This window comes from Caloenas nicobarica, chromosome 5 (assembly GCF_036013445.1).
Source record: "Caloenas nicobarica isolate bCalNic1 chromosome 5, bCalNic1.hap1, whole genome shotgun sequence".
Classification (NCBI taxonomy): Eukaryota; Metazoa; Chordata; class Aves; order Columbiformes; family Columbidae; genus Caloenas; species Caloenas nicobarica.
In genome coordinates, this window is record NC_088249.1 from 55,407,467 (window position 1) to 55,430,329 (window position 22,863).

The window sequence follows — 22,863 nt, forward strand, 5'->3', positions numbered from 1 at the left end:
CTAATCTAGCTAAGGAGTAGGCAGAATAACCAGATTGTCACATTTTTTATTTTAAAGAAGTGCATAGGAAATGCATTCTGCATGGGTCACATGGTGAATGGGCATGTCCCAGAAACCAGGTTGTATGACTCTCAAATAGTGATGGAGCTAGAGTGTGTCTCCTCTTTCACTTCTGCGTCCAGTTTTCTGTCCTTCACATGAAAATCTGGAGGAAAAAAATTACCATCCCTCAGATGTCCTTCATGATATTAGAAAGCTTCTTAGATTTTGAAACTGACTCAATCAACTGAAGATGCCTAAGACATCTGGTCTCGTAGAGCAGAGAACTATTTGACATAAGTTAATGCACTGTTGTAGGAAACAACTTTGCTTGTCTAACTAGTCTAATTGGAATCAGAGTTTGAGTATGTGGGTGGAAACTTAATTACTCCCCTTATAGGAGAGGCAGAAAGTGCAGAGAACTAGTTCAACTGCCACTAACTCAAGCAGAGTGGTCAGTAGTAATTTCTGGTGCCTGTCCTAGAAGTTAATGATTTTCTACTTGAGGAGGAAAAAGAAACAAGAAACTGTAATCTGTAGAAACACTGTTTATAAGCCCACCTGCTCAGAACCAAGACTGAAATCACAGCCTTCACCTAGGCAGTGATTCTGTTTCAGAAAAAGAAAAAAAAAAATCAGTAGAAAAATTCATAGGCTGTTCAAAATCTGCCATCTCATTTCCTGAAGGACTGAAGATGAAAAGATGACAAATGCAGCAAAACGTATACAGAACCATCTCTGACTTACAGCTTTATTATTGGTACAGCTTGGACCAAAGTCTCTTGTTGATAGTTTTTGCAGTAAACAGCCCAGCACCAGCCTGATTGTACTGTTAACCTGGCAGGCAAGGGCAGAAAATAAAACACTGATAAATTGTGCTGACATAGCATGTTTCCTCTAGAGAGACTTTACACTAAGTGTAATGTCTGCCCAACTTTACAGATGATTAAACAAAATGCAGAGAAGTTAAATTGCTTCTTCAAAATCAGAGCAGCAGCAGCAATATTAGGAATTGATCCCAGGAATAAAACCTCACCATGCTAAGCTAGCAAAAAATAGCAAAGCTCTTCAACTGAGCTGAGATTTTACATTTGCAACTGAACCTCTTGCTTTGTGAGTTGGAGCACATTGTCTTATCCTGCATCAAATCTAAATGTGAATGGCAGAACTGTAACTAAAGAGGAATTTTGTCTCAAAAAGATTTGATGTTTAAGAGTGAGAGTCAGTGTTGGACCGTTGAAATATAACAATCCATAACATTGACCAGATAATGCTAGGTGATACTGTTAGTTATATTTTATATTGTTCAAATATAAACAGAAAGACAGATAAAATCAGTTAAAAAGAAAGGAAGAACATCAGGGAAGCGATTACAGTCTTACACAGAAAACTAATTAGGATACCAATGATATAATGGCATGATTAAAGTTCAGATACAGTCACGTGACTTTGGCCTAATTTTCATTGTTGCATCTGTTACTGGTAGTCTTGTTTTATTTCTTAAGGCTTTTAAAACAAATGAATTATGTAATTTATCACCTCTCTTTCTAGCTGTATTAGTCGAAAACGTGTTTTCTCAATGTGATCTAGTCAATACTGGAAAGGATCACACAATTTTAGCCTGTAGTTTACCAACCACAGTTCACAGCCAGAGCACTGAGAGGGAAGGCAATTCTGACCACACATCTACTCATCATTATACTGATGTCAGAGCTGGATATTAATGGAGACCTATACAAGAAAACTGTGCAGGTGACCTTTTATGACCTAGTTGTCCTTATTAAAGACTTTGTGTTGCATTTTTACCCATAGTGCATAAATCTACAAAAGTATGTTGGAAGGATGTGTGAGCATGCAGTTGAACCATTTGGGACTGTTAAATACTATTTGCAGCTGATCTTGAAAACAACTTTTGAGAAGGGGACAGGAAGCTTAGGTCCACTGAAGTTAGACCTGACAGAGGCAGCCCACTGAGCTCTGCTCCTAACGTTGTCACTGGTTGCTGGGCATAGGGGGCCGAATCCCAGGGTACCACATGCATTTCTTCTCTGGGAAAGGCCAGACAATGGCTCAGCAGTGGAAGGGTTATTCCTCTTCTGATCCAACTGGGTGACAGTTCCCCCTTCCGTCCTTATATTGCTCCCAGAAGAGAACTTTAAAAAGCACAAGTGAGGACTCCTCATCAACTGCCCTCCCCCTAACCAGCAATGATTTTGTCTACTAATTCTTGTCAGATGTAAGGAAGAAAGACACCTAACATAGGCTGTGGTGCTCAAATTCTATTTCAGGCTCCTTGTTATTGTTAGCCCATACTGGCTTGCATGCGTACGGGAAAATTTGGATGGCAATTTAACAAATGGAGTCAGGAATCCCACAGTTGTCATTACAACAAGCAGAAACAAAAAGCAGTTGGCAAGGAGTAATAAATTCCCTGGTATTCAAGAAACTCAGATTAAGAAGTAGTACTACAAGTTCCTTTCATCCAGGCAGGGATTTTCAAAAGTCTAAAAGACCTGTTAATATTCTTATCATCAAAAAGACCGCTCTCAAGTCTTTCATTGGGCGTTAGGCAAGATTTAATATTAAAAAAAAATTATGTTAAAGTAACATTTGTCTCTGCTCTCCTTTTGACCTACGATTCCCATGTAAGACAAAAAAGGGGGAAAAGGCAAATGCTCTGGAGGAAAGAAAAAAAAAAATAAAAGAAAAAAAGAAGAAGGGCAGCCGAAAGGATCTGGAACCTAGAGGAAGAATAGTATTAAGGGGTTTCAAATATTAAATGAGACACAATGTCTTATTATAGCTTCAGAGTCTGCACCATCTCCCAAATACCAAGAAAACAGGAAAGAATTTAGCAGGAAAAAAGCAGCAACCATTTCCATTTTGTCCTTCCAACTTAAGACTTTCTTCACCTCAAACTTTTTTGAAACATAATTCACTGATTTTAGATCTAGAAATAACCACTTTAAAATTGATGTGTTCACTGCACATTAATTCTTTGCCTGAATAACAGAAGATCAGAAGCTGTTAGACTGTACCTCCACAACTTCACAGGTAAGGTGAGAATACTAACAACACTGAAGAGACAAGTGGGAACGCAGAGAGAAAAAATTTATTATACATAAACATACTGTGTGTAAACATACATATTTCATATTTTTCTATGTAGAGCCTAAGATGATGGTTAAAGTAAAGAAGGCTCTCAATCATAAGGGTTTTGACTAAACCCTTCTTCTGACAGTGCTTAAACTCCATTAAGACATCTGACTGTACGAAATACACAGCTGAATTTAGGCATGAACCCTTCTGAAAGGATATTTTGATGCTCCTTTGAAGTAAAAAACTTGCTATCCAGAACACAAGTATCTGCGCCAAGAAAAAGGACATGGCACATTCATAGATGTTTTGACCCAAAACTAGAGGCTAAGGCATCTGGAAATTATTACCTTATCTGATTACTCTTATAAAAAGTATTTTGTTACAAAACTAAGCAGTCTCAATGTAATACTGCTGCTTGCAGAAGCAATACATGCTTCTATCAAACAATTATTATCTTGTCCATCATCACATCCCTCACTCAGTTCTGGATTTCTCACCTGACCTAATCTACGACTGCCTGGGAAATGAAAGAAGAAGGAGATTGGTTTTCAGATAGCGAAGGCAGGAAAAGTTTGTTATCATTTGCTCACAAAAGCTTTTCAGAAATGAAGAAAAAATACTTTTAGAGGTGTTTGAGCAGAAAAATACTTTCTGCAGGCAACACATAATGCGTCCAACATCCAGCTCCTGGGCAGAATGTTAATTATTTATACCATCATGCAGGGTGATAATTAATCAGTGCTAGCTGTCCTTAGAAAGGTTGAATAGAAGGACATACTGTGACTTGAAGATAAAATGGCATAAATGAAAACAAAACTCACTGTTCCTTTATTGCATTTCAGCCATCTTTCTCTCCTTTTTGGCTTAAAGTGAGCATGCATCAGTCTATTTTAACAAATTACAATTTTCTTAAATCAGCAGTCATTCTAAAGTAGTAACGTATTTAGAAATACTGGGTAATTTTCTGTAGGATAACTGTGTCACTTAAGTTAAAGCTCTGTATGAAAAACAGGGCATTAAAGTTTGAGGAGCTCTTTTATAACATTTAATGATAATTAGACCATATTTTATTGTATTTGTTATGAATCTTGTTCTTGCTTTATTTAATTGTATCAACATTTAGTATAGCTTACTTCTAATTCATCTGTTTTACTGGCCATGACAACTCGATCATTCAGAATGGTCATTAGTCCATGAAAATGTATTCCAAAATAAAACCTTGAATCAAAAAATTTCCAAACCTACTCAATTTTAATCTACACGTCCTTTGGCAAATGTCTACTGGCTGGGACATAACAATACATATAATGGAAAAAGTTAGCAACTATATTATGTACCTAAAAGGAATTAAAGTATGTATATCAAAAATAAAAATGGCAATTTAGAATACCGTTATAAAATACAGTATTGTGTAATTGTTTTTACTCTCTGTGTTTTCCTCATTGCAACAACTAGGCACAGAGCAAACTAAAAAGCAAAATATTCCATAAAACTGTCATAATTGGCAGACATCCTTCCCCCCATCCCAATATAACACTGAAATAACTACCTTTTTGAAAGGCGAGTGATCTACTCAAACACATGCTTGTTCAGGAATTCAAAGAATGAGTTCTCTTAAGGCTGCTGCATTACAAAAACTTCTTGACTAGCAACACTGACAGCTCTTAAGCCAAGATGAGCAGCACTCAGATTCCACACGAGCATCAGGTGCTCAGTAACAGAACAACACAAGACAGGATTTCATAGTCCCCATTGCTGCAGAAATAACAAGGAGTCAGCTCAGAAACTCACTTCAGCATACCACGGAAAACATCACATCTTTCTGATCAAGTTTTTCATTCGAAGAAGGAACGTAAGGGCTTATTGGGGATGAAATCTCCTCAGTTCTTGGAAGGAAGCCATTTAGTTCTCTGTTTCTATAGCTAATGAGATGTCCTGCAAGCTGCAAAGTGCCTGGAACTAGTCTGTTACCTGATCAAGTCATACATATTTCTTTAAATGTCTGCCTTCTTCAGACAAAGAAGGGGCTTTCTATGCTACCCACAGAGCAAACGGCAAACTCATAGCTGACAGCAGAATTAAGATGAGGGCATAAATAAATAAGAAAATCAAAACTATGGGAGTGCACAGGAGCAATAAAAAAAGAACATGAAGAATTGTACATATGTAACAATAGTACACAGCCATGTCAAACACCACAGCTCACGTCCTTGATTTTGCCCAAAGAGAAATATAGTAATTATGCTTAACTTCATCTTTTCATGAGGACTCCTGACCCGGAAAACTGAGTGCCCTTAATATAAGCGCAAAAGCAGCCCTAGTAAACCCTCTAGAGCACCAATAATCAGTTTCTAAGGTCTCTTGTGCCTTGATTTCCATGGCCTGTCCCTTGCTGAAGGGCACAGAGTTTTCTGTAGCAATAGAGATCCCAAGTCTACCATAAATCATCTTTCTGCTACTTCAGAGGTGGGAAGGGGATTGGTTTGTGAGGCCCGAATTAAGGACTTTTAGTTATATTCATGATGCCTCACAAAGAGAGGTAGGTTAACATAACAGACTAGCAACCTCTGTCCCTTAGTAACAGTTAGTTAAACCCTCAAGCCTCATACTAATTACTCTGCTGAGGTGAAACTAGTCACTGCGATGCCAAACGAAGAGTGCCTCTGCAGCACCCCATTGCACGGCGGTAACTGAGGGGAACTAAAGAATTCCCTCTGACTTCATCCCTGCATTAGCCCAGTCCTTTAATTTTCTGTCTCTTTACTAAAAAAAAAAAAAAAAAAAAAAGGTGAAAAAGGAATGGAAATGCAAGAGTACACATAAAACTTGCAAACCATCTACTATGCAGTTAGGACTTGATCCAAACCCCACCGACGTCAATGGGCTGAATATCAGATCCTTATTCAGCTTTTAGAGGTAATTCATCTTTGAACTGACAATTGTATATTAGGCTGCAGTTTCCATATATAGCATATTTGCCTCAAAGCTCGGTCCAGTCAAGTTTCTAATACCTCCAGAGATGGAGGTTTCACAGTCTCTCTGGGCTTCTGTGTCACTGTTTGGCCATTTTCATGAAGAAAAGAAGAATTCTGCTATCTTAGAAATATGGAACTTTGTGCTTTTTTTAAAAAAATCACATTAAAAGCTGTCATATTTCATAATTCTCATAATAAAAAGGAATAGAAGCAGATAAAGAAAGAGCCATATATTGAAAAGAACCAAAAACAGAAGACGTGGAAGCAACTTAGATTTGATTATGTCAATACAGATGTAGATCTGAAACCCGTTGACATTTACTCAAATGTGTTCAGACAACATCTTGCTGAGAAACCACTCACCTGATCTCGGGAATATGGAGTATCCACTATGTGTTTATCTGAACATGCTGCTAGAAGAATCTTCATTGCATTTAACTGGAGTAATATTTCACAAGCCATGGTATCAAAGAAAGTAATGTTGGCAAGAGCTGCTGAAGCCAGCAGGAAAACTTCACCAGATGAGGCTTCTTGGCACAGTTCTAGGAATGCAGAAAATAAGTTGAATAAAAGTCATTCCTTCATTGCAAAAAACATAGTTAGGTGTTCCAGAGCTGAAGAAGTGCTGAAGACACAGCTCTCTTTAAATTTCTTGCACACATGTGTTTTAACTAAGATCTGAATGACCTGGCAATTGGATTTCAGCATGGTTTAAAAATGAAATATATTACAGTAATTCAATTACTGAGTTATAAATATTACAAGGAAATCGGTATGTGATTACTAAAAGGGCTTCTCCAACATTATACTGTTCTGTTTTTAATGCTCACATTTCTTGGGTGGAGTATATACTACTAAAATTCCTGTGGAACTTAAACAGTGAAAATCAGGGAAATGCTTCGCCTACTAATATTATCTGGATAGGCTGTTTAGATTGTTCCTTAACTATGGTACACTGTAATAACCTGGAAAATCATCTTAAATAAGTCAGGTCAGATGCCTCTAGGAGTCCAGCTATAGCAGAACCAAGCTCCACACAAGTTAATTCCACCCACTGGAATCCAGGGCAGGTTCAGGGCTAAGCCTTCAGTGTTTGTTTCTGGACAGTTTGGTCAATTGTTTCCTTGATTTCGGCAGCACTAATTCTGTTTGGACATATTGAAGAATGCCTAAATACACCTCAGATAATTCCCAGCCACTGCAGAATCCTCGAGCACTGGCACTACTACATTCTTTTCTTGTCCTATTTTTAATTAAAAAAAAAAAAAAGCATGAAAATCGAAGTGCTGTAGTTTAAATGTAGCCATTGGGCTCAAGAGAGAAATATCCAGATTTATTGATCTATCATACATGAGAAATCAAACTAGGTGACCCAAACTGTGCTTTCTGACATGAAACTCTGTGAAACTCTGAATTTCTAGATCAGAGAGAGGAAGAGAATGCTTCTGGTATTTGAGAGGGTTGGAGCACAGCGCCAGAAAGAAGACATTCCTCTCTTCAGAAAGTCATGAGAAATATGATCTTATTTTTCTGAAGTGTCCTCACTGACCCAGGTTAAGGAAAAGCTTGTTGTTACCTTTGCCTCATTTTACCATGGATCAGAGGCCTAGACAAGAAAGACAGATCTTTTATTTTCTTGTGACAATGCCCACAGATTATATTATACTGTACTTTTCCTCTGAAGTATCATACAAATGTAGATGCAGTGGTGAGCTTGAGTTCTAGCAAGTTTAGAAAATTGAACAGGCATAAAAATTAGCAACTAATAGAAACTACTCTGGACTGGAGCAAAAAATATTATGTAATTGCAGAATGCCCTGATTCAGAATTTAAAATGACTGAGATCTTTTACCTGTTAAGGAAAGAATGGCAAACATTTTTTAGGGAATATTTCTAATGAAACAGAGTCCTATACCACCCTAACCTTTTACATAGAAAGACTCGGAAATCCCATAAAGAACTTACTGACAAGTGCTGTTACAATTTCTTCCATATTTTCCAGAAAGCTGCTCAGATGCTGAGTGAACGTGAGATGCGGAGATGTGATCTGTGCAATTACTGCTGCTGCTTCTGCATGAGTAGCTTCAGAATGGGTGTTATCAGTAAGAATGTCAGCCAGGCACAGTATCCCATCAACCTATGGAAAAACAACAGGTGTAGGTTGGAATACTCCAGGAAATACTTTTGCAACTGAAGATGGGTTTACAGTTCTCTTTTCCTGGCTGTGGCTAAACTGCCTGGTTTATTTTCAAAAATGAGTTAAACTTGGTGGCATTTATGACACAAGTAGTTTCTATTTAGCAAATACAAATGAGTTCGGTGTAAAAGTTTGTTGATCAGCCCAAAGTCTTGCATTACTTTCTCCCTTAATGTTTCTGCTCAATTGATTTTGGTCAAACAAACAAGTATTTTCTGACAGACATCTCAAGTGAAACATTAGTCCAAAAATAAGCTCTGAGAATTAAATGCTAACTGCTACTATGCCACGGCCTCATTTAAGCACTTGTCTGAGTGTGTCCCACTGTGAGATTCGAGCCTAGGTGTGCAGTGAGTTCTTCACAGACATATTTTTTTGCCATGTTTTTTCCGAATTTGTCACAAAGCCAATGCAGGACCAAAAAATACTATTAAGGAGCAACCCTGGCCAAACTGCACCTGATGAGCTTGCACAGGTCTCACATTAAAACTAGTCTGTATATCCCTTGCTTACTTGGAAGAGAAACAGAAAAATGAGCAAAATGTACATAGGTTTATGCTTTAAAGTATCTGAAGTATTCTAAGCCCATTCCTTATACAGTTTGGGTAGATACATCATAGAAGCACACCTTGCTCTGGATTAAAGAAGACCCATTGACACAACGTAAGACTGCAAGAGAGCACAGCCAGTGGGACAGCTTGAACTGCAGCAACAGAGCATCTGTTAACAACCAAACCAGCAAAGGAAGGTTCTGTGTAGACAAGGACATAATTTGTGAACTTTCAAATTAACAGGACTATGTTTCTCCCCCTGTTTAACAAAACACAGAATTATTCATCATGTTGTCAAGCAGGTAGGTAGATGAGTTTAGAGGGGACAGACCATGAAGATGGATGTAATTAATTATGGATATATTTGTGTCAAATCCACGTAGATCCACTAATCAAAATCTTCGTATAAGTGAAACTACTGGAACTATAGGAACTGTTTACAATGATCAGAACTTTTATAAATTTCACCGAGTAAGTGTTTTAAAAACTGGCCTTACTTATTTATTTGCAGTTCTGAAAAAGTATGAGGTCAATTGCTTTATGTGTTGCTTGGACACTTCATAAACACAAAGAGGATTTATGAAGGTTTAGCACTAAAATATACTTTAACAGTCAAGCAAAAACAGACCTGCATTTGTTTTGTACGGTCACCAAGATGCTGTCTTAGGTCTGTTGTTCAGACCTCATTATCTGTCTACTCAAAGCTTCCTCAAAACATGCATGGTAAGTCCTATCCATTATCTTCACGAAGGGTATTTAGCAAATTTTGTATTCACATTTTTGTTATTTATTAATACAGAATGTTGAGTTATCTTAATTACTTATCCCGCAATAGGCATGAATTAAATTATTTGATAAGTATTGACAGTTACTCTATTTCACAAGAAAAGCTCTCAGATTGATGGGAGCAAAAATTACCCTCTGGAAGATCATTCATCGGGATGCACTTTTTAAAAGGCAATAGACTATATCATTGGAATTCTAATAACACAGATAAATACAAAAGAAATTATATCCCTATTTTTCCTCAGATTACAAATGGGATCTAGTATAGGAGATCAAGTACTGGCAAGAAGACGAAGAATAAATTTTCAACATTAAACTTTTTCTTGACAAGCTTTCAACATTAATCTACCTACAGCAAAATATTTCCTCCTAGTTATGGCAGAATTCTACAGCTTGAAACAGCAGATTCACATAATTCACTTGGCTTCAAGGTATATTAATAGATCTCAGTGTCAAGAATTAATATATGTCCTCACAAGATGATTTAGTAGCAAAAGTGTGCTAGACAATATCATATGCAAAACCCTCCAACTTCATCACCTTGAAACCTCCCCAGATCACACCTTGTCTTGGGTCCGAAGGACGCTAATAGCAACAGTCAGTATAAAAAGTTAAATACATTCCAAGGCATTCAGAAAATACTTAACAAGAAACTTCTTCTAAGATCTCTTAGCAGGACACAGTACTCTTCAGCTCTAAATTTACTGGTTAAAATTCACTTGGCCGGCTCTTATTCAATGACCTTGACAAAATGACTTCAGAGTAGTTTTATTCTATTTCAGACAAGTAATGGCTTATGAAAAACAGGTACAGGCACATGGTTAGATGGTTAGATTTTTCCATCACCACTGATTGTTTATATCCACACTATAAAATACAAGCTTCTAACAATAAAAGGGCTGTACTCAACTTTTAAATTACATATTTGATTTTTTTATTTGCTAAGTAATTGTTTTTGGAGATTGGGAGTTGCTGAATTGTAAATAGAAGTGGACATATGTTTTTATTCAGCATTCAGACAGAATACATATTTTGGGTCCATGAAAGCCAGCACCAGTTGTTTTTTCTCCTTTCTATTCAGAATCATGGAAAATACTAACAAATTCAGCCTAAAATTTGCTCTATACACTTTTGTCTCCCATCTTAAACACAGAAAATAAAATAAAATAATTCTACTCCTGCAAGCAACCCCATTTATAAGTGTCTGGCAATAAATTTTAAAATGACAGGGGAACAATCTAATAAAAGCACTTTAACATCCAAAAAGAAATTGCTGCTCAAAGCATTTTTATAATTAGCTTTCACACTGAAAGGAACTTTGGATGGCTGCCCTGTTTTCTGTTTAATTTTGGTGAAGTAATCAGCTAAATGTCAAATCTGTTCATCACCTTGGCAATACAAAAGAACCAGTTAGCCAGATAATGCAAACAAATGAATTCTATGAATGCAACAAGATGCTGTGGCGACCCTGCATTTGAGGAATGGCATTCAGTAAATGCTTGATCACTAATATTTCAATATTGATAACTGGAAAAATGCCAGGACCTTACATCCTTGTGAGCATAGCCCTGTTATGGAAACTTAATCAAAGTGGGAAAATAAATACGTGACCACTTTACTGCATAGATTAAGTCTTCTGGAAGGAAATAATTCCTTTTCTCTGCAACAGGAATGAATGAATTCTGGGGCAGACCTCTTCTTTCTTTAGCATACCTGTTCCTCATAAAAATATTAAATAAAGCCAGGCATCTGTTAAAGATACCAATACAGAACTTGGGATGAATTGCATTAATGGCATCATGATTTGAAATATACACAACAACAGTCTTAACTCTCTACTTTCCAGAAGGCAGTTCAAGGCAGGCTTTCCATGTAACTCCGGGAGCCAAAACGCATTGCCTTCTTTTGAATAGTTACTGTCTTCATTTGTATAAAATGTTGCTGAAGGCCTGTTCTCATGCTATGACTTTCTCTAACATTCCTGTTTGTCCATTCTTCAGAATCAGATGATCTCTATGTATTGGTAAACTTTCTCAAAGGTGTGGTGGTGGTGGTGGTGGTGGTGGGGTTTTTTTGTATTCTCTAAATTGATCTCCCAAGACATCTTGCTGAGACCGGAAAGCCTTACAGGCTATTGGCTAATATCCCGTGGATAACACTATCAGCCTACAACCAGGTGCTTCTGGTAAGCAGCACCAGCAGATTCCAAAGGAAGAATGGAAAGTAGATGTTAAGATCCAGATATAAGACAGCAAATATGGAAAGAAAATCACAAACATCTTAAACATTGTCTCAGCCTTTCCAGGAGGGTAGAGAAGCATTTCAAATGCAGAGGCTGTATCAAACAGTCAAGAACTGACAGATCAGAGTTGTGGTTTGTTTTTACTTTCACACATGCTGTGTATTAGCACCTCCAACTTGAAGCAAGGACAGGTTAACTACATAGGTGAAGACCCAAACACGTTAAAATTTATGGGGGAAGGAGGGAGGGAATGAAGGGAGAGAGGGAGGGATTATCATGTCCAGAAAAATTTTGAATCCTGCTCAGCATTCTTTGACCACAATCTTTTTCACTTGCCATACTATCACGTGAACCATGAAGAGATTTCATTATTCTGCAGCTCCATTGAAAATGTCATCCAGCAGAATCCATATGCTGTTATTTTGATAACTTGTTACTCATGAAATGAATTCCCTATCATCCAGGCTGAGGTATATCTGATGTCAATTTCTCTAACTTATTCTGCACCTGTAAAACGCCTACAAGTCTTGTTGAATTTCTATGTCGAAAGACAGGTAGGGAAAAGGACAAAAGTGTTCTACCTCACACAAAATGATCTTTCATATTTGAACAGTTGCCCTGCCAAGTGCTCTGCAGATAAAAATCGCCTTAGCTCCACTAACTGACAACTGTGCTGACTTACACTAGATTAAGATTTGGTCAGTTATTTTTAAAGTGAGACGATATATTAATAGAGTGATGCCATTAAAATGTCCGCAAATACTATTCCAAGTAATCAAAGTTACTGCACCAATTCCATGGCAGCAACAGTGACCAGTGAACAAAACTGCAATGATTTTTATAACTCCTGCTGTGCAACAGTGACCATGTGACCTAATTTATAAGCCATATTGTATACTCTACAGATTAGTGTGGGGCTGAATAAAGCTTGAAAGGTTGACATCCCAGTAGCTTTAAAAACTGCTGGCAATAACCTTAGCTTTGTATCTAAATTGGCTGTGAGTGCCTGCTTTGGTTTGTGGCAACTTCGACTAAAGCTTCCCTTTTAAACTTCTCTCCTTCATAATGTGGTCAACCTAATGAAGAGGTATTCATTCTTCCCATGTTTAGCCATCAAGGGGCAGTGTGGAGATGATCTGATCTGTATGAGGAGTACTGTTATATGGTGTGAAACAAAAATATCTCAGTCTCTCTCTGTCTCAAAAAAAAAAAAAAAGGAGGGAGTTGGCTGCATGGGCTCGAAGGATGCATTAAATGTGGCAATGCCTAAGTAACAACCTCGCAGTCATGCTGCAGGAAGAAACAAACTGCAGAACAAATGAAATAACAAGTGCCTTATTCTGGGCTGACTGGTACTGAAAGGATAAATAGTATGTAAACCTTTTCTCCCTACAAAACCTGGAGAAAGCAGCCAAATGGTCACCTCACAGTGTATGTTCTTTGGCGCTCAGAGATGCTCTAAGCTTGTTGCAGATAAAAACTACAACTGTTTGCAAAGAGGTAATAGAGAATACATCATTTTACAGAAAGGATGGACAAAATCAATAAGATCAACATCCAGATTTCTTCCTTGTCTTCACTTCAAGGATAAGGAATAGCTGGCTTTGAACTCCCTCTATTTTGAGGACTGAAATGAAGGATAAAACAGTCTTTTAAAGTATTATTTCTGTGATTGATAAAAGAAACCAGGAACTGCAGTGCTATTAGCCAAGCAACTCACATGTTCCCACTTCCTAAATCACAACTTACATTGCTTCAAACTACCCTCTACAAACATAGGTGCACCACCCAGGGATACATTCGGCTTTCCTGATCTACTCTTCTCATGCCTTCAATTCTACAGGATAGCAGTGGCTACAAAGGGCAGGAGAAGAGACTGCAAAGGAATTCACTTGCAATTATGTAGAAGTCATCTGTAGTACAGATCCTTCTACTCAACCATCGACCACCGTTGGTGTTTATAGAATTAGGATGCCTTGATAAAACAGAAGGAAAACTACTGAGCACAAATGAGTATGGTGGCTTGGGGGAAAAAAAAACCAACCAACCAACCAAAAAAACCCAACCAACGAACCAAAACAAAACAAAACCAGAAACGCTTGTAATGGCCTTTGAACTCAACATTCGTTACATTCTCTTTTTCCTACTCTGTCACAGTTAAAAGACAACCACAATAATGATGTGTAATCTGTAGTCTCAGGAGCATATAAGAATATGGGAGAACTATTTGTGTTCACAGAAGATAGATATAGATTAAATTCTTCAAGATATGTGATACATGATAGAAGCCAAAGGTTTCTCAGATTCATCTGCCCTACATTTTGGAGGGCTGGACATACTGGCTTGTTTTTAAGTTGCAGGAATCTGTTCCTATTCGTAGGATTTTCTTGATATCTGTATTACAAATTCCAGAAAGCATATGCTTGTTTCTTTTAAATAATGGATGAGGCTTTATATATTATACTTTGGGATCTGAATTTCATTAAAATGAAGCCACACAGACACAAAAAGGACTTGGCAACAAAATGAGAGGAAGTGTCATGTGTTATATAACAACGCCGAACAAGATACTGGGACCTGAAGTCTGAATTAGGGAAAGACCATACATTAATAGTTTTCACATTAGTAGTTTTCACATAGCCCTCATTTTTATTTACCCTCGAGGATCCTAGTCTGAGAAAACAAATAAACACCTCAATTATTCCTATAAACAAACAGGGGCTCCAGGGTTATCCATAGCAGGGCACTCCAGAAAATGAGATGTTCTTACTGAAAAAAACATGCTCCGATCACCTAGTTTTAAATAAATAATATCACAGACACTTCATTGCATGAGGGCATATTCTCAAACACCTGGTGTCTGGCATTTAAAAAGAACACTCTTTCAACCTGTTTCATTACTTTGTATCATTTAGGTTTTGGTGTGACACCATGCATTTTATTTTCAAGAAGTGTCTGTTAGTGTACCTCTTCATGAGAAAAACAAAAATCCCATGCATGCCACATTTTTAGAGGACCCTCTTCATCTATTACAATAATGAGAAAGTGTCTCTTACCAAAAAGAGCATCACGGAGGTCACAGCCAGAGAACCTGTCGTATAGCAGCTAGTATAACTCCTCATAGTGTCTTTCTTCTCTCAGGTAAAGTATTTGATAATCTTCCTGCTAGAATTCTGGATGTATTTAAGTCAATACTTTCTAACCTTAACATGATTATGCTAAAGAGTTTATAAATGGGCTTATTATTATTAATTATTACTGTAATTTCACATACAACTTCTCCTCTCATCAAATCCAGATTCTTGAGCAGGTCATTACACCATGAAGTTAGAAACAAACATAACCTTACCCTGTGTTCAAAGCAGGACGATGAAAACAGCACAGCAGAAAGTAGAGAGTTACATTAGAAAGGCAGAGAGTGAATGAGCAATGGAAATAGCACAGGATGTCACGCTTTTTACCATTACTTTAAATATGAGATTCTGCAAATGAATTCAGAAACAGAACCTTAGACAAACAATTTTCCTGCAAATATTTCTCATTTCAACGGTGTCAGTCAGTTTAGCCTAAAAAGTATCGAGAGATTCTGAAATTCAAGACTTCTACCGTATTTGAATCACATGCACACTAAATTAAATGCACCTTAACAGTAGGATATTTATCCAATAGATACATTAAATATATTCAGCAACTTGTTCAGAAAAATATTTTTATGTCTAAATTCACTTAATTGCCAAAAGTGGTGCAGTGCTTGACCCACGTTGTTCTTTCTAAAACTTTTTCTTGCTTTTATGAAAAATGCTATGAGGCACCAAGCGTTAATAGAATTGTTTGCTACATTCATTATTTCACAATGGCTGCTCAATTATTTTAATAAATTAATTTAAATAAATTAGCTCCAAAAGCAACCTTGTATGTGCCAGATTTTTATTGGCAGAGAATTTTTACAAGCAAGTTATAGAGCTTTATGATAGCCATTTATAATGAAAACACTCACAGCACTTTAACTATAAAACTTTTAGTGACCAACTCAATAAGAGTCCATTCATGTTGTAATAACAACAGAGGAAATTGCTACCCTTATTCAAACAAGAATTTCAAAAAAGTAGAAATGTAGCACTTTTCATCTGGTGAAAATTGATGTAACTTTACTGGCTACAGCAGACTCAAGCTATTTGGTCCTAAGATTCCTCTCCTGACAGTTAGGAAAATCTCCTTGTGTCTTCTACAAATATTGATTTATTTCTATGACTGCAGTGGCAATAAAATAATTTCAAAACTGCTTTAAGCATAAGAAATTCAAGTTTAAGATCAGCTGTTTTCATGGAATCTTTATGAGCAGTCAGAGGTCTACTATGAGCCATCAGGTAAAGTGATCTCAGAGGTTTTTCTCTCCATGAACACCTCCCAGTAGTACTCTTTGGTCAAATACAGTTGCTATATTGATTCTATATGAGAATAAATAAGGACAATGCTAAAAGGCTGACAAAATGGGATAGTTACAAGCTGAATTTTTATTTTTCTTCTACTCAATATTGTTTGCTCCCTTACCGGGTCTTAACATAAATAAATCCTTATTGAGGATAACAAACATAGATATTTAAAGTTGAGCTACTGTCTGAACACTACATTGAAGTAGGAACAAAACCATATATTTGGTTACACTTTCAATAGAGAATTTCTTCAGCAGGCAAAGATAGCTACAACATAGCACTTTGATACAGAGGCACTCCCAATCTGCATTCAAAATCATAGTTGCAAGTCAGGCTTATTTTCATAAACTGATCTCACATCAGAAAATCATGTCGGTACTCACTGAAAGTGAATTTACCTAGTGAGCAAGTTCCAGCTTCAACAGCCCAAGACCTTTTCTGGTTATTTTAGATCGAAAAATGTGTAAGCATTATGTTATGACAAAGATAAAACTTCAACTTGCCATAGTTTAGCTAAGAAGTTGCACAAATCTGGGAAAACAAGCATGTTGTTAAGGAAAGTCCCAAATACTCTTCTGATCGTGTCACCCAGTCACTGCTTGTTTTTCTAATACTGTCCCTAATCTATGAGCCAGTTTATTCACTCAGAATAATACTCGCAAGTACTAAGTATTAGAATTCGCCAATAACACTCAAGGTTCATTTCACGTAAGCACTAAAAACTCTCATTCCATATTCCAAACCAACCTAATCCTCCAGATGTGTAAAGCCCAAGTCTGAGCAAGAAATTTTACGTGGAGGATTGGACTAGATGATCTTTCAGGGTCCATTCCGATCCCTAACATTCTGTGATTCTGTGATTCATTCTGCCATCTTCCAGTCCATAAATAACACAAGAAGAGCCACTGCAGCTCTCCACAGAATGGTACAGGGCTTCCCCTGGCTCCAGGAGAGGCTCCCAGGATTAGGATCTGTTCTTTTTTTTTTTTTTTTTTTTCAGAGGGAAGCACAGATAAGTCATGGGACATCTAGAAGAAGTACTAGAAAAGCATGACAATTAGAAAATGGGCATAAGCACATCACTTAGAAATCAGAACTACAAAACTCTTATGACCAAAGAAGATAATTTTAGATCAAAGTTTACCAAGCTTCTAGAAGGAGTTCGAATTCTGTTAAAGATCAAAGAGTTTGGGGAAAAGAAAATGCTGTTTCAAGGGACAGCGCCTTGACAGACGTTAGAATAAAATAGTGGCTAACTGGATTCTCTCCTGATTCTTGTTTGCAGTGCACTCTCCCTTTCTAACAGCACTAACAAACAGAATAAATGTTATTTGCCTGGGCATCTATTTTAGAATAATTCAGATTGTAAATAAAATATTACGACAGAAATATTTTTGCATTATTTCAGCTCTACAGCTGACAAAGAATGAAAGGAAATAATATCTGTGAACGTGTTTCTATCTGTATTAGGATGGAAGCTCCTTCAGCCACCTCTCACAGTGCGGCTGTGTCCAGCTCCATCGGGCAGCAGGTACAGCCCTGGTCACAGTCTTCTCACCCGTGGGAAAGCGTCGCAACATGACTGAGCTGGCACTGTAAGCAATGATAGCAACTGCTTGGGAAAAGCCAGTGCAAAGTCTGGGTTATATCATTCCCCTGACTTTTTACCAGGGATGAATTCAGCATATTTTTGAAATTTACTTTGGCTAATGTCTGATGAAGAAGGTAAGCCATACAAAGCAAAACACAATATAAGTGAAGTATGCCAAATTCAAAGCCAGTGAGGATCCTGGGGGAAAAAAGAATAACCAGTGCAAATCATTTTTTTAAATAACCTGCACATTTTATTCTCGCTTATAACTAGATTAGTAGCCTCCAAACAAAATGTTCAGGCCAATATCTCTTACACATTTTCTTTTGATCTCTACATATAATTTACTTAGAGGAACAGATATTCTACTAAAGATTATTCAAAACTGTGTCTTGGACTGAGTCTCTGATGTGCTAAGAACCACTGCCTCTCTTCCTTTCCATCAACAAAGAGCATGGTACAGGTTTACTTTTACACAAAAGATGTGAAATGTGCCTTGCAATTCAAGCACATTAATCATTTTACAAACAGAAGTCTTATCATTCCCCTGTGAAGTTAGGAGTCATCAATAAAAGTCTTTCCAGAAGGACTTCGTTGAACTAAGAACTGTTCCACACCCCATATTGTCCCAAATTTCACCAGAGGCCTTTACAGTTATGCATAGCCTTGGACTGCCTAGACACCTATATGATCTGTTCACAGTGTCTGCTCTGAAGTTCTGTTTAATAACCTAAACACAAGCTGTTACACTGAACAAGTGGACTTTTGTTTTCAAAATATTTATAGAATTGTCCGTTATTGAAGAGACTCTGTGTGTATATGTGTGTACATACTATAGTTAGCCTCACAGGGTTTTGGTCTGTGACTATGATTTTCCTAATACCCAAATCAAATACCAATAGCATTTATTTCATATTGTTCCACATCAAAATAATTTCCATATTGCCAATAGCAAAGACAGCAGCAACACTGTTGGAGTAGTCTAATTAAATGCTTTCACTCAACAACTTGTAGCAGCTCTTCCTGAAAATCTATCAACAAAAGTTTGTCATAAAAATGTGAAATTTTCTTAACTGTGAGATCTATCAGTAAATTTACTAGATGTGTCTTCACAGTCCCAAGGCAGCTAGGTTGCCATTCATATGTACATGATTTTGCCCTTGAATATATACACATCTTAAATTCGTTTCCACCTTGCTTTTCTTTCCTGGCACTATTATGTCATTCTTGGAAGCTGCAACGACTGGTTGACAATTTTAGAGAGTACAATTTTTACATTTAAGATTCAGCCCCCAGAGAGAACATGTATGTTTATAACAGCACTCAGACTTCAGCAGAGCAATGTGGAGGCTTTTTTCAAGTCTTTTTCTAAAACACTTTTAAAACTGCTTTGTACAGCACCTTTTATCAGACATCCAGGAAATTTTAGAAACAATGCATTTGCTTTTAATTAACTGTTGATTTCCACTCAGATATTTTCAGATCCAAAAATCCATTCACCGTGAACTCTGGAGATTCATTAGTCACATCACTGAGCAAAGGTACCTATACAGCAAAGTAGACACAAACTACCTTCTAGATGCTCCTTGCCACAGCAAAAAGCTAAGGCTTCCCATTCCTTATGCACAAAGCCTGCAGGGTGTCTCTTTGTCATCTCCATTGCTACCCATTACAGACTACTGGCCCAGCTGCAACAGAGATATTGGCTGGGCTTTTATCAAGGCTTATGGCCCAGATCCTTGGTTGTCTTACCGAAGAGCACCATTAACCAGAGGTAAAATACAAAAGTCGTTACAAAACAAGATGAATGGCCAAGGCAAAATGCAAGATAGTATGTACTCCAAAGCCTGAAGGATTTTAAGGGAAAGTGCAATCATGTTTCTATTCAGGACAGCTGGCCACAAACCCTTCTGCTTTAAAAAAAAAAAAAAAAAAAAAGTTTAATCAGTCATCTTTTAATGAGCTTGAACAACTGATCTTTCTTAATTAAATTGTAAATCTTTATCCATGTTACTGAGAAGGTCTTTGATTGTTATATCGTCTCCTGTCTCTCTGTGATTTTCTCTTCCCTTTGACTCTAAAATACCATTTATTGGTATAGGCTTACCCTGACAGGCTTCTTTTTAGGATTAGAAGTCAGCACTCATAGCTTTCTTTAAAAACTAAGAGGGAAAAGGAAAGAAAAAAGCAAGTGTCATCTCTAATTAAAATTACTTCCTTTTCCATTACCACTTTCAGCAATTGCCATATTTTGTGTCTTTTTTTTTTTCTGTGAGTAAAATCAATTGTAATTACATGAGTATGTCTCAATTACCCACCCTTTTTCCAAGATGGAATTCCTCATCTGACTAATTGGACTTCTAATGCCTTCTCCAATGCCCTAGGTGCCTTACCTTCTTCATACATTTTGTGGCAAATCCTTTATTTTGTCTAGTTCATAGAAGACAGAAATCCTTCTAGCAGAGAAGTGGTGAAACTCTGCCAAAAATTAGATGCAAGTGTGTTATTTCATGTTGAAATGAGCCTGAAGGGAAGATGAACGGAAGGGGAACAGCACAAAGAAGTTTTACTCGGTATAACATCAATATCACTTGCGATACAACTGAGATGGCAATGTCAGTACACTAAAGGTGCAAGATGGCATCTCAACGTAACCTGACACAGCAGCACAGAAGTGCCATGGGCTGGGGAATTCACAAACTGCCAGTTGCCTGGGGCACAATTCATCAAAAATCCTCTTCTGAGTAAGGGGAAAAGCAATTTGTTACAGCCTTTAAACCCATACAATAAATTCCTCTAACAGGAGCAGGAAGTCAGGAGACACGTGGTTTCACCCGTAAGCATTTGCCAGGTGAAATCCTGTGACTTGAAACCCGATTCTTTTTCCAAAATACAGGATGAGATAGGAGCATTCTTTCGTGAGTAACAAAAAAAGCGTCCTATGGCTTTTAATAATTTTGCTCAGAACAAAATAAGGATCTAGCTCAAAAATAAAATGCAAATCTATTCCAACAGCTCTGATTTGCCTTCTCTTTCATTATAACTCCTTCCTCAGCCTAGACAGCAGTACAACATCACGTTTGGATTAGCCCTGAAGTTCACATCACACTTTTGAGGCAAGTTCTTACTTGAGTGATTTAATTTTGCTCTCACACCCTGTGCTATAGAATGAAGACAATCTACTTATCTACTGCCACATAACACTTGGATAAACGCCATTGTAATGATACTACCTATTATCATTAAAATAAGCAGTCATTTCTTCAGAAATTATGAGATTATATAATATACTTAATAGTAATGTAACCAACAGAGTCCTCGTGACTTAATGGGATCACTTGCAAAATATAATACTGCAATAGTGACAGAGCACATACTTAATATGCAGCTTTCTTCTGCCTAATGACTTTTGCACCTATGAAAACAGCTCCGAAGTGTGTAAATAAACTGGTCCAACTTGTCATTCTCTCTTTCTTAAACTCTTTTTTGACTGCAAAACAACAGTTACTTGAAAATTCTTTCCTGCATCCAGCCTCTCCTTGCAGATCTAAAATAATTCCACCATGGCCAAAATGTTGAAGCATACAGTGCTAAAAATGAAATGTTAAAATAAATAATTAAAAAAAAAAAAAAAAAGAGCAGATGGTGCTAAACCAGTTAAAGATGAAAATTTTGGAGGAACTCAGATCATCATCCTCATTAATCACATTTTTCTGATGATATCAGACATTGCGTAGGCATGCAGCCTGGAACTGAAATCTGAGCTCAACAGCACGAGGTACGCAGGAACATTGTTCTAATTCATTCTGTTCTATTTGGCACCGCAAGTCAGCTACTCCCACATCCCTACTCACCGCAACTATTTGCAATACATTTCTGCTGAGAAAACAACAACCAGAAGATGACACATATAGCCTCATTCCCCCTGGAGCAGCATGTTGACCAGCCTCATAATAAATGATGTATACTTTAGAGAAGTCTGGCATTCCACACACAATGTAACACATCAAGGGCTCTACATTATGGGGGTTTGATTTGCTTACAGATTATTATGAATGTCCATTTATTTTTGATGATGCTACTGTTAGCATTGCCTGAATTTACAATGTTAAAATATGCTCCCTACAGACTTCCTTCCCACCTACATGACACACATCTGACATTCCTCCTGTTCTCATTCCTCTCTCACATACCTTACAGTCAATTGAGACTATTGCATCTAAGCCCAGACTGAATCAGGAACCAGGCTTTCCGTCTGCTCCTCCTTGCCCCCGTGCACACATGTTGCTCTTCACTTTCCAAACCTCTGAGGCTGACACTGTCACTATTCAAGCACTACTTTCCGGGCAGCAGGAGCAGAGGTATTTTCCCTCCATTCCCTAGGATGTTCTTACATTAGATGTTGCTTAAGGTTTTCGAACAAATGCAGCTAGTGCAGAGGGTCTATCCTATAGGAAAAAAGGCACTCACACTATCCAGAAGTTGTTGCGAATAGATAAATGCTCAGCCTGAACTTTTCAAATTAAAAGCCCGGTTGACAGGTAAGAGTTCTTGATTTAGGAGAACATTTAAGTTGTGCACGTAGCTTTGGTCCTCATAGACCTGCCTTCCCAAATCTGTGTCCACAGTCCTAAACTCATTTGGGCAAGCCTTAGCTAGCAGCAACAGAAACTTTGCTGTAATTCCAGCCTCCACTGGGTGCCACTATTGCATAACGCAACGAGTGGAGTATGCTGCATGAGTCAACAAACTTGCAAAACCGACTTTCAACTGGCACTATGCTCTCGTGAAGTTTTCAAACCATATTCATAGACTTAACACTCATTTTTATGTCCTTGAAATGCTATATCATAGTCCTTTTCAAGACAGAAATACAAGAAGGATTTCATTCCTCCTAGATCACTACAGCTAAAAGACTCAAATGCAGAAGTGCTCTGATTCTTCCCTGAT

The 22,863-nt window shown here is 37.5% G+C and overlaps 1 protein-coding gene across 1 annotated transcript in view; it reads right to left on the bottom strand.

The window, feature by feature from the left end:
- The window catches only part of INSC (INSC spindle orientation adaptor protein), a 140,039-nt gene that overhangs the window by 11,566 nt on the left and 105,610 nt on the right, over positions 1-22,863 (bottom strand). The window contains exons 8-9 of the mRNA XM_065636316.1: positions 8,079-8,250; positions 6,477-6,655 (exon numbers count right to left, since the gene is read on the bottom strand). Of these exons, the coding sequence (XP_065492388.1) occupies positions 6,477-6,655; positions 8,079-8,250 (351 nt within the window). The remainder of the gene's footprint in view (positions 1-6,476; positions 6,656-8,078; positions 8,251-22,863) is intronic.